At 37.0% G+C, this 12,626-nt stretch overlaps 2 protein-coding genes across 2 annotated transcripts; one reads left to right on the top strand and one right to left on the bottom strand.

The window, feature by feature from the left end:
- Positions 1-3,779: 3,779 nt before the first annotated feature.
- Positions 3,780-8,606, top strand: LOC112518034 (ABC transporter B family member 21-like). Its single transcript, XM_025125558.1, has 11 exons — positions 3,780-4,073; positions 4,166-4,220; positions 4,342-4,517; positions 4,581-4,802; positions 4,909-5,147; positions 5,242-5,767; positions 5,862-6,135; positions 6,263-7,383; positions 7,455-7,718; positions 7,808-8,101; positions 8,185-8,606. Exons 1-11 carry the CDS (start codon positions 3,780-3,782, stop codon positions 8,536-8,538), a joined length of 3,819 nt encoding a protein of 1,272 aa, XP_024981326.1. The 3' UTR covers positions 8,539-8,606.
- Positions 8,607-10,639: 2,033 nt separating this feature from the next.
- LOC112518257 (L-cysteine desulfhydrase) lies at positions 10,640-12,298 on the bottom strand. The gene has a single exon (XM_025125891.1). It carries the CDS (start codon positions 12,236-12,238, stop codon positions 10,880-10,882), a length of 1,359 nt encoding a protein of 452 aa, XP_024981659.1. The 5' UTR covers positions 12,239-12,298; the 3' UTR covers positions 10,640-10,879.
- Positions 12,299-12,626: the final 328 nt, after the last annotated feature.

Here is a 12,626-nt window from a genome sequence, read left to right as displayed (position 1 = left end):
TTCAGACATATATTTTATTCAAAAATAAAAACATCATCGCTTTCTCAAAATCACATAAAGTCATATTATAACATCGACTGAGATAAAGACTAAAATGAAATATTTAAATCACGATGTATCTCGCTGCATTGCGCGAGTACGCTTCTAGTATATTATAAAATATTTGATAAAATCTCTTAAAAACTATTTTTATGCATGAAGTACTGTACATTGATGCATATTAAATTCAAGATTACGAGTAAATTATGCATAAGTACAACTTATTAAAGCTCCATGTTTGAATTTGTGTAACTAACTGCGGATAAACATAATCAAATAGAGGATAAACATCTCATTTTAAAATTTAAAATATAACTAGGATAATTATCGAGTTCTAACAGAATAATTATCTTTATAAAAAATTTATTGTTACGTCAGAAATAAATTACTTCACTATTTGACGTAAATTAAATTATAATAAAAAATAAATTATATAAAAACAATAACTTTTAAATAGTTAATTTGATATTAATATCAATATATTTATAAAAAAAATATGATGTCTTCAAATTTATTTTTATTTAAAAGTAAAAATATTATTTTTCTCAAACCTACATAAACCGTATTATATCAACAAAGACAAAAAATAAAATAAAACATTAAAATAAATATGTATCTTGCTGCATTGTATAAGTATATATATATATATATATAGAGAGAGAGAGAGAGAAAGAGAATGAATGAATGAAATGGAATGGAAGCATCTTTTAACTTAGCTTGGAATCGTAGTAGTGGGGTTTGACTTTAATATTACGTTTGAAACTCAAATAACCATACATCATATTCATATTCATATTCATATTCATATTCATATTCATATTCATATTCATATTCATATACTTTTCTATTCAAACTCATTGCTATCTTTATTGATTTACTTACCATGAATGTTCTATTACTTGCCAACCAACGACTTCCATTCCAATATCTTATAATATTATTGAAAGGGTACTCGCATAATATAATAAGATATATTTTAAATTAAAGTTTCGTTTTATTATTTATTTATGTCGATATAATATGGTATTTAGTGGTTTTGAGAAAACAATAGTGTTATTATTTTTGAATAAAATATAAGTTTAAATATACCATAAAAATTTGGACAAAAAATATATGTCGATATTAGTTCCAAATTTACTATTTAAAGTTCTGGTTTTTTGTTTAATTTCTTTAATTCAATATTTTATTTAGATTTAATAACGAAGTAATTTATTTATCATTTAATAATATATTTTTTATAAATATAGTAATTAAGTATTATGTTATGACTAATGATTATCTTAATTATATTTTAGATTTTTTATATTCAAAATGAGATGTCTATCCCATTTTTGAATATTTGATTGTGTTTATCTATAGTTAGTTATACAAATTCAAAAATGAAACGTTAAGAAGTTGTATTTATGCACAATTTACTTGTGATCTTGAATTGTAAGTAATATGCATCAACAAACTGTACTTTATACATATAAAATGATTTTTAAGAGTTTTTGTCAAATGATTTATGTGAACTTTGTGTTCCATAACATAATAGATCAAAAACAATTCTATTTAAATCAGTACAAATCATAAATCAATCAAGCAATGGTCAAGCAATATAGCCACCCATAAGGTTGAAACTTACATTGAAAGAGAAGCAATCGAGCTTCGAGAAAGTAAACCTAAACCAATAAAGAACCAAAGAAAGAAACCATAGAGAATCAATACGTAGTGAGTCAAAAAGAAAGAAGCAAAAATCTATACAAACCATAAATTAATCAGAAGCAATGGTCAAAACCCATGAGGTTGAAACTTACATTAAAAGAGAAGCAACCAAGCTTTGGGAAAAGGAAGTTGACGATGATTATAAGAAACTATAAGAGTATTCGCGCAATGCAGCGAGACACATCTTGATTTTAGTGTTCTATTTTATTATTTGTTTATGTCGATGTTATAATACGTTTTTATGTGTTTTTAAGAAAGCAATAATGATTTTATTTTTGAATAAAATATACATTTGAAGATATCATAAAAATTTAAAAATATATATATTAATGTTAATGTCAAATCAACTATCTAAAAGTTTTCATTTTTATGTAATTTATTTAATTTATTTTTATTATAATTTAATTTAAGTTTAATAATGAAATAATTTATTTTTGGTTTAATAATATAACATTTTATAAATATAATAATTAAGTATTCTCTTAGAATTCAATGATTATCCTAATTATATTTTAGATTTTTTATATTTAAAATAAGATGTTTATCATGTATTTGATTATGTTTATCTGCAGTTAGTTGAACGAATTCAGATATGGAAGTTTAATAAATTATACTTATGCACAATCTACTTGCATGAGTTTTAATTAATTTGCATTAATAAACAGTACTTTACGCATAAAAAGGTTTTTTAAGAATTTTTGTCAAATGTTTTATAATATAGTATAGATATTGAGTCAAAATCACTCATTAAACATAAAATCAACAATGATACTCTTTGAAAAAAAAGAGATTATAGGGATGTTAGTTGAATTAGAGAGATTGTAAGGACTTATTAAGATTTCAATGAGAGTGGTATGCTTTAAAAATATGTACATATGCATAATTAACTGGTATTTTTGATTTTTAATTAATATGCATAAATTAATTGTAGCTTATGCATGATAATTTGTTTTTTAAGAGAATGAGCCAAATGATTTATAATATAGTATAAATATAGATTATTTTTAAATAAACTTGTGTGATAATTAATCAAATGGTACGTGCTAATCAAGAAATAAAAATAATAAAAGTAGATGTTGTATTACGTATGCCAGTGCGTATGCATATGCCAACTCCCCTCTTCCTCCTTTCTTCCTTGCAACTTTTTCTATTATTATTATTATTATTAATTTATTTATTAAATCATATCATATATTACAAGAAGTTCCTTTTCCTCTCGGTGTCATAAACACAATCATAAATTTTATATTAAAACAAACACTAAATATGAAGAAATTGATACTCTATAAACCCTAATCTCTTTTTGTTTTCTTAAAACAAAGATAATTTTAATTTTCAACAAAAATCATATCTCCTAATTCTACACCCAAGCAAGGAAGAAAGCGAGGTTTGACCATTTTCAAATTCAACCACCCTTGCTCTTTAAGCAAAACCTTTTCAATCCATCTTCCTCTGGTCTCTACTTTTCTTTCTTTATACATATATATATATATATATATATATATATATATATATCTGTGAATAGCACATATTATACCCACCATCCTCTCTTTCTTGGCTAGTTGTCTACTGGGTATAGGTCCATACTACATCAACTTTCCTTTCAATCATATAAACTTGACCATCCAACAAAAACAAAAGCAAAACTTGTGGTGAGTTCATCTTTCTTATTTCATACGGATGTTTCTACTGCTACTGCTACCATTCATCAATCCTCCTCTTCACTTTTCACATGTATACAATCAAAACAACTCATCTTCATTGCTTTTCTTTCACCCCTATCCTATGTCTATCACAAGACTAATGAAAATAAACAGTAAAACATATTACATAATCTTTAACTTATTTTGGGTTTTCTTTTTTCTTTTCCAAAATCACTGGAGCCCAGTTTGGATCTGGATTTCCATAATCCAATATTAATATTATTCTTTTTGCATTCCCACTTACTCCGTATTTTGTGGCGTTAAATATCCTGATTTTCCTCATATAGGTTCATTCTTTTGGCTGCAAACCTACCAATCATCGCATAAGCCGGTATGATGAATGCCGGTAGTAAAGAAAAGGCCTCCACCTCCACCTCTGGTGATGCTGATGCTGATGCTGATGCTGTTCAACCCCAGGAAAAACAAAAGGAGAGCACATATACTGTCCCATTTTACAAGCTCTTTGCTTTTGCAGATTCCAGTGATCACATGTTGATGATCGCGGGCACCCTCGGTGCCATCGGTAATGGAATATGCATGCCCCTCATGACTATTCTTTTCGGCGACCTTATTGATGCTTTTGGTCAGAACCAGAATACTAACGATGTGGTCCATGTTGTTTCCAAGGTACACTCCATTCTTTATTTGTTTCCATTCATCACCCATTTCAATACCATTACCTACCTATTATTGATGTGATCATGAATCAACTTATATAGGTATCGCTGAAATTTGTTTACCTGGCAATTGGGGCTGGTGTCGCATCATTCCTCCGTAAGTAGCTAGAAATGTTATATACATACATACATATATGTATATATCATCAGCTTCTACTGCACCTATGATAATTCCTTGTATATATTGCTCAAAAAATTGTGTGTGTGTGTGTTTGTAGAGGTGGCAATGTGGATGGTAACGGGAGAAAGACAGGCTGCAAGAATAAGAAATCTGTATCTGAAGACCATATTGAGACAAGATGTCTCCTTCTTTGACAAAGAAACAAATACAGGGGAAGTTGTTGGCAGGATGTCTGGCGATACCGTCCTCATACAAGATGCCATGGGGGAGAAGGTAAGCTTTGTCACTCATTCATTCTAAGCATTTGACAATATTAATTATTATCTGGTTTTGCAGGTTGGGAAATTCACACAGCTACTGGCAACGTTTGTAGGAGGTTTTGTGATTGCATTCATCAAAGGGTGGCTTCTTACACTTGTTATGTTAACCTCAATTCCTCCGTTGGTGATTTCTGGTGGAGTCATGTCAGTAATCATATCCAAGATGGCATCACGGGGTCAAAATGCTTATGCTAAAGCAGCCAATGTTGTCGAGCAGACAATTGGCTCAATCAGGACGGTAATTACTTATAAATATCAATCAAGCAAAAAGCTTTTTTACATCATTTTCTTACCTCCCTAGCACTATTATGTTATCATTAAACATATGATTGTCTTCTTGATAGGTTGCTTCTTTCACAGGCGAGAAAAAAGCTGTTGCAAATTACAATGAGACCCTTGTAGATGCTTACAAGTCTGGTGTTCATGAAGGACTGGCTGCTGGCCTTGGTCTTGGATCCATGATGCTCATTGTATTCTGTAGTTATGCTTTGGCTGTTTGGTATGGTGCAAAGATGGTACTGGAAAGGGGGTACACTGGGGGGACTGTCCTTACTGTAATTTTTGCTGTGCTCACTGGATCTATGTGAGTTCTTTGTCTTTAGTATGACTTAATTTCTTTTGTCAATAACTTGTAATTGCATTAAATCATGTTAACTTTTGAGCTTTCTTTGTTCCAGGTCTCTTGGGCAGGCGTCTCCCTGTTTGAGTGCATTTGCTGCAGGTCGGGCAGCAGCTTTTAAGATGTTTGAAACTATAAACAGAAAGCCTGAAATAGATGCGTATGACACAAGGGGGAAAGTATTGAGCGATATTCGTGGTGATGTAGAGTTAAAGGATGTGTATTTTACTTATCCGGCAAGACCAGATGAGCAAATATTCAGTGGCTTCTCTCTTTTCATCTCTAGTGGCACGACTGCAGCTTTGGTTGGAGAAAGTGGAAGTGGAAAGTCAACAGTGATCAGCCTAATAGAGAGATTTTACGATCCTCAAGCAGGGGAGGTTCTTATTGATAATGTAAATCTCAAAGAATTCCAACTAAAATGGATTAGGGAGAAAATTGGTCTTGTTAGCCAAGAACCAGTCCTGTTTGCATCCAGCATTAAGGATAATATTTTGTACGGGAAAAATGGTGCATCTATGGATGAGATTAGAGTTGCAGTGGAGCTAGCAAATGCTGCTAAATTTATTGATAAACTACCTCAGGTTTCTAACTTTAAAGACTTTCACCTATAATATTTCTTCACTTTGCTCTTCTTTAACATTCTCATCAATTCTTGCTTGGTTTTCGAACATTCAGGGACTGGACACCATGGTTGGTGAGCATGGAACACAGCTCTCAGGTGGACAGAAGCAAAGAATTGCTATAGCTAGAGCAATTCTTAAAGATCCTCGAATCCTGCTTCTGGATGAAGCAACAAGTGCACTTGATGCAGAATCCGAGAGAATTGTGCAGGAGGCATTGGACAGGATAATGGTCAATAGAACAACCGTCATTGTTGCACATCGTTTAAGCACAGTGAGAAATGCTGATATGATTGCAGTCATTCATCGGGGCAAGATGGTTGAGAAAGGTAGTTTTACGCTCAGTCCACCCGCATATCTAACATTTGATGTTGATGATGTAGTTCTTTATTTTCAAAGGTCCTAAATGCTGGATAAATTCAAACATTTAACAATTAGTAGCTGATCTTTGATCAGGTTCACATTCGCAGCTACTCCAGGATCCTGAAGGAGCATATTCGCAACTTATAAAATTGCAAGACATCAACAATGATTCAAGACAGAATGGGCCAGAGGACCAAGATAAAAGGACATCCTACCAGCGGTCAATAAGCCGGGGCTCATCTAGCATAGGAAATAGCAGTCGCCGCTCAATATCTATCTCGTTTGGTATGCCTACACAGTTGGGTGTCTCTACAGCTGAATCCATGGAGATTGAAGCCTCTCCAGCAAAGGAAGGTTCAGAAAAACCTCCCAAAGTCCCACTCCGCCGCCTTGCCTATCTCAACAAGCCAGAGATACCAGTGCTCATATTGGGTGCGATAGCTGCTATTATTAATGGAGCAGTCCTCCCGGTCTTTGGCATACTGATTTCTAGCATGATCAAGACCTTCTATGAACCACCCGATAAAATGAAGACCGACTCGAGGTTCTGGGCTCTAATGTTTGTAGTCCTGGGAGTGGTATCATTTTTAGCTTTTCCTGGGAGATCATATTTTTTCTCTGTTGCTGGATCTAAACTAATAAGAAGGATCAGATCACTATGCTTCGAGAAGGTGATTAACATGGAGGTAGGTTGGTTTGATAAGCCGGAAAACTCCAGCGGAGCAATCGGTGCCAGGCTGTCAGCAGATGCAGCCAGTGTTCGTGGTTTAGTCGGAGATGCACTAGCTCAGCTTGTTCAGGACTCATCCTCTGCTGCTGCTGGTTTGGCCATTGCCTTTGCAGCTTGTTGGCAGTTGGCACTCATAATACTTGCTCTGGTTCCCCTAATAGGAGTTAACGGGTACGTTCAGATGAAATTCATGAAAGGCTTCAGTGCTGATGCTAAGATAATGTATGAGGAAGCAAGTCAGGTGGCAAACGATGCAGTTGGAAGCATAAGGACGGTCGCTTCCTTTTGTGCAGAAGAGAAAGTGATGGAACTTTACAGAAATAAATGTGAGGGTCCCAAGAAAACAGGGATACAGCAAGGTTTGATCAGCGGGATTGGATTTGGAGTGTCCTTTTTCTTACTTTTCTGTGTGTACGCAGCCAGCTTTTATGCTGGAGCTCGGCTTGTTGAGGATGGCAAGACTACATTCTCAGATGTTTTCAGGGTGAGTAATACATACTTTCCTGTAATTCCATAGAGAATGCAATTTACTAATTTAGTTCACGTTTGTGGCAGGTATTCTTTGCTCTGACAATGGCAGCCGTAGCAGTCTCTCAATCAAGCTCCTTTGCCCCAGATACAAGCAAAGCCAAGAGTTCTGCTGTGTCCGTGTTTGCCATGCTAGATCGCAAGTCAGAGATAGACCCAAGTGATGAATCTGGGTTAACATTGGACCATGTTAAGGGAGAAATTGAGCTTCGTCACATTAGCTTTAAGTATCCTACCAGACCTGATGTTCAGATATTCCGTGATCTATGTCTGACCATCCATAGCGGCAAGGTAGCCACATTAAACCTTCCATGTTACAGTTTGAGCAACATGTTAGTATTTGCTAAAATCTGTGTGGGTGTTGCCATCTTTCATTTCAGACAGTGGCATTGGTTGGAGAGAGTGGAAGCGGGAAATCAACAGTAATCTCACTATTGCAAAGATTTTACAATCCGGATTCTGGTTGTATCACGCTGGATGGAACCGAGATACAGAAGTTTCAACTCAAGTGGCTGAGGCTGCAGATGGGTCTGGTGAGCCAAGAACCTGTGTTGTTCAATGACACCATCCGAGCCAACATTAGTTATGGAAAAGACGGTGATGCAACTGAGGCTGAAATACTAGCTGCTTCCGAGTTGGCAAATGCCCACAAGTTCATCAGTGGGTTGCACCAGGTGAGGAAGAGTATTTTTATGTTGACATTGCTAATACGAGCAGTTTCATTTCATCAGTGGTAGCAATGACGTGTGAATTGCAGGGTTACAATACAGTGGTAGGGGAGAGAGGAGTGCAAATGTCAGGTGGGCAGAAACAGAGAGTAGCGATTGCTAGAGCGATTGTGAAGAGTCCCAAGATACTATTACTAGATGAGGCTACAAGCGCACTGGATGCAGAGTCGGAGAGAGTGGTTCAAGATGCGTTGGATAAGGTAATGGTTAACAGGACCACAGTCGTGGTTGCTCATCGCTTGTCAACCATTAAGGGAGCAGATGTGATTGCAGTCGTCAAGAATGGAGTCATCGTCGAGAAAGGGAAGCATGAAAATCTAATCAATATCAAGGACGGATCCTACGCATCTTTAGTTGCGCTTCACATGACCTCATCCAAGTAGCAAAGCATTCTAATTTTGTCTTCTTTTATTGTATAATATCAATTATCAAACAAAGATGAGGCAGTAGCAGATATAGCACGCACACCCACCCCCACCCCCATCCCCATAATTTTTATTTCATATTATTTTTGGAATATATATATTTATATTGTTAGTTTGTGTACTTTTAAAGAAAGTCAATGACAAATGAATTCATTGTACAAAGTGGAGGACAACCAACCAATTTGTGGCATACTTGCTTTTGAAAGTATCCACAAAGTAATGATACCTGTTGCAGAAAAGAAAAAGTAAAAGAATAAAAATCAAATAAGAATGATGTTTGTAATACTGGGTTTTAGGTTCGCCCTCAGTCATGTCATTCGTGGAAGCTTATTATTAGGTAGGTCCATCAGCCTCTTTGAAAACCAAACCTATAAACCATCCTCCAACTCGGATGCCAGACTGCCCTTGAATCACATTTTTCTTTGACACTAAAACAAAAGATAAACCTGTTCTTATGAGCCAACCATAACATAACCCGACCAAAAACCCGATTGCATTTTAGGCTGCGTTTGGTACATGGGACGAGACAGGACGAGACAAAACTCAATGTCCCATGTTTGGCGCAGCATGGGACAGAACAAGAATTCACTGTCACACGTTCGGCGCGACATGGGACTGAGACAAAAACTGGGACAAAGTGGGACAACATGGGACAAAAGAGGTTTTTTCTTAGGTGGAACAAGATGGGACAAGAATGAGACATAAACTATAATATTACTAATCTACCTTAGTTTGATATATAACCTTAATATAGTATTTGTTTTAATGGTCAACACCGTTAGTTTCGGCCGCCGCCACCACTACCGGCGGCCACCTCCACCTCTACTTCCTCTTCCACTACAACAACATCCTCCACCACCTCCACAACCACCGTCCACCAAGTCCATTGCCACCTCTACCATAGTCGCCCACCACCGTCCATTGCCACCACCACTACCGCCATTCGCCACCTTCAACTCCTCCTCTACTGCAACAACCTCCTCCACGACCTCCACGACCACCATCATTCATTGCCACCTCACCTCCACCATAACCATCACCACCACTATCTTCACTACATCAACCACAACTACCACTTCCACCGTTGTCAACCGCCACCACCACCACAATCTACCATCTTCATATCCTCTATGTCGTCCACCAAGCACCACTACCTATACCTCCATAACCACTGTCGGCCACCGACCACCATCGCCACTCCTACTTTCGGCCACCGACCACCACAGCCCGTTGCCACTACTACCGGCCACCACCACCTCCACCATAACCAAAACCACCTCCACCACCACCACCACTACCACCATCAATTATAGCAAAATTTTCATTCAAATTTGGTTCAAATATAATAATTATGTACAAATATTTATAAATTTAATTATTCACTTCATTAGTATTAATTATAACTTATTAAATAATATTTAAAATCATCAAATAACTTTTGGAGGTAGCTTGTCTAGTTATGTCCCATCCGGTCCTAGTCCTACCAAACACCAGACATACTCATGTTCTGTCCAGTCCTGTCTTGTTATGTCCAGTCGTGTCCAATTATGTCTGCGTACCAAACGCTACCTTAAAGTGCAACTAGCTTGACTTGATCCGAAGTTGGAAAAACCAGAAAAGTGTCATATCATATACTACAAGCAAAGGGACTTGGTATGATACCAACATCAACTTATATATGCCTGAAACTTGTTTTCCTGTCATATTTGATGGCTTATGATGGTTAATTCAGCAACAAGAAACAGAAACATAAAATGCATCACTATTTTTTACAAGGTAGCATCCACTCCACTGCTTGCCTAACCTAGCAATAGAGATAAACAAGTGTCAAGCATGAATTCAAAGTGAATCCGTAGCCATTACACATTTAAGGCTTCTTTTACTTGCTTAATTTGGCCCTATATATATCTTCCATTTTCTTCTCAGATGACCATGACCACATCTAATGATCATTTCACCTAATAAGACGAATGCAAAAACCATTAACCACTTCTGCCACAATCCCTATCTATTCTCTACTTATTTGATTTCCATGTAAAGAAAGGGAGTATCTTGAATGTGTATGGAACCCAAAAAACACCATATTAGCTAAAAAGACCTGCCTGTTGATATTTTTGTAAAGAATATTGTTGTACAAAACATTAACATCCTCATACAAACAACATATCACCATTCTGTCTGTCATTCTACACAACATATCACAATTATGTCTACTTTCTCTTTTCTTCTTTCTTTCATCTGAAAGGAATGGAAATGACGGAGAAGCTGAGTTTATGTGGTGATGACATACCAGCTTTATTTATTCTCTACCAAGCATCTTGCAATCAAAACCATCATGCAGAAGCTGGTTGACGGCATCCCTGAACTTGATATAATCATCAATGGTGTTGTAAACCTGATGAGAAATTCTAGCATAGCCTGTGATAAAACCACCACCCTCGTCCCTTGCTCCAACCTCGTCTTTCAGTGGCTGATAGTGTATAGGAACTTCCACGCTAAACTCGTCTCTCAGATGATCCCTCAACCTGGAAGCATCGGTATCGCTTAAAACCCCCAAACAGGAAGGCAGGCCAACCATAGCCATGCTGGGACACATTTCAGGAGGTGAACCCAGACTCGTGCCCCAAGCCTTAGCCAGCATCTCTCCCATTTCAACAACAGCATTATGATTCTTATTTCTAATTCCCTCAATCCCGCCTTCGAACCTGTTGATGAAATCTAAAACTTCGGGAACAAGCAGCTGAGAGCTGTAATCTCGTGTCCCTATCCAGGCACTCTCTATGGCCAATCCATTTCCATATTCATGCGATACAACAGGGTGGTGCAACTCCGAGGACAAGGAGGATTTCCGGCAGTAAAGAAGAGCCACGGATGGAGGGGAGAAAAACCACTTGTGCAAATTACTGACATAGAAATCGGCCCCAATATCCTTGACATCAACCGAGACACTACCAACCGCGTGGGCAGCATCCACAAACACCTCACTCACTCCTTCTTCCCTGCAAATCCTTACCAATTCACGAACGGGGATTATGACGGAGGGCATGGAGGTTATGTGATCAATTATAGCTAACCTAACTTTCCTACCGTTGGCCTTTCCCCTTGCCAGGCCTTTTCTAAACTCGGAGATGATCTCTTCGTTGGAGTGAATAGGGAAAGGAAGTTGTACGACGATGACGGAGCCACCTGCCCGGGTGACATAAGCCTCGATGGATTTCTTGACGGCTTGGAAGGCACAATGAAGCATGACAACGGCGTCTCCTTTGTGGAAACGGCCTTCGGCGAATGCCCATCCGACGTGCTGGAGAACAATGGCTGCGGCGGTGGTGGCATTATCAACGAGGGATACTTCGGAGACGTCATCGGCGTTGATAAGGTCCTTGATTAGGGTTCGGGAACGAAGGATTTGGGTAGGTAGTTGGTTAAAGAAGAAATCATCGGGTTGTTGCAGAAACTTGAGCTGCCAGCGTTTCTGAGAAGCGATGATGGAACCTGGGCAGCTGCCGAAACTGCCGTTGTTTAGACGGGCAACGCCTTGCTGGTGATGAGCGAACTCTTGTTGGATTTGGGATTGAGTGATGAATGGTGATAGTTTAGGTTTCTTGTGGTGGTGGTCGTCTTCAGGGTCTTCTCCATGGCTTCTTCTAATTTCACCCATTTTTCAATCGAACACTTACACTAGTCTCTCTGCATCTTGTTGCTAGGGTTTCGTTTCATTTCGTTTGTTGACTGTCCAATTTCCATTTCCATTCCCATTCCAGTAACACAAACCGGATGCTCTTTCAACCCGTAACCGTTCTTTTTGACCCGGTTTCATCAAAAGATATGATTGTATTTTTTATTCCAAGAAGGATACTCAAGCAATATAACAAAATATATCTAAATTTTAATGTTTTGTTTCGTCTCTATAGATGTTATAATATAGTTTTTATATTGTTTAGAGAAAGGGATAATGTTTTTATTTTTTAATAAAATATAAATTTGAAAATATCAAAAAATTTCAAAAATAAATATATCAATAATTATATTAAATTAACTATATATAA

The sequence above is a fragment of the Cynara cardunculus genome (assembly GCF_001531365.2).
Source record: "Cynara cardunculus var. scolymus isolate 2C chromosome LG 9, CcrdV1, whole genome shotgun sequence".
In the NCBI taxonomy this organism is placed as follows: domain Eukaryota; kingdom Viridiplantae; phylum Streptophyta; class Magnoliopsida; order Asterales; family Asteraceae; genus Cynara; species Cynara cardunculus.
Note: the sequence above shows the minus strand (reverse complement) of the source record. Positions and strands in the feature narration are given on the sequence as shown.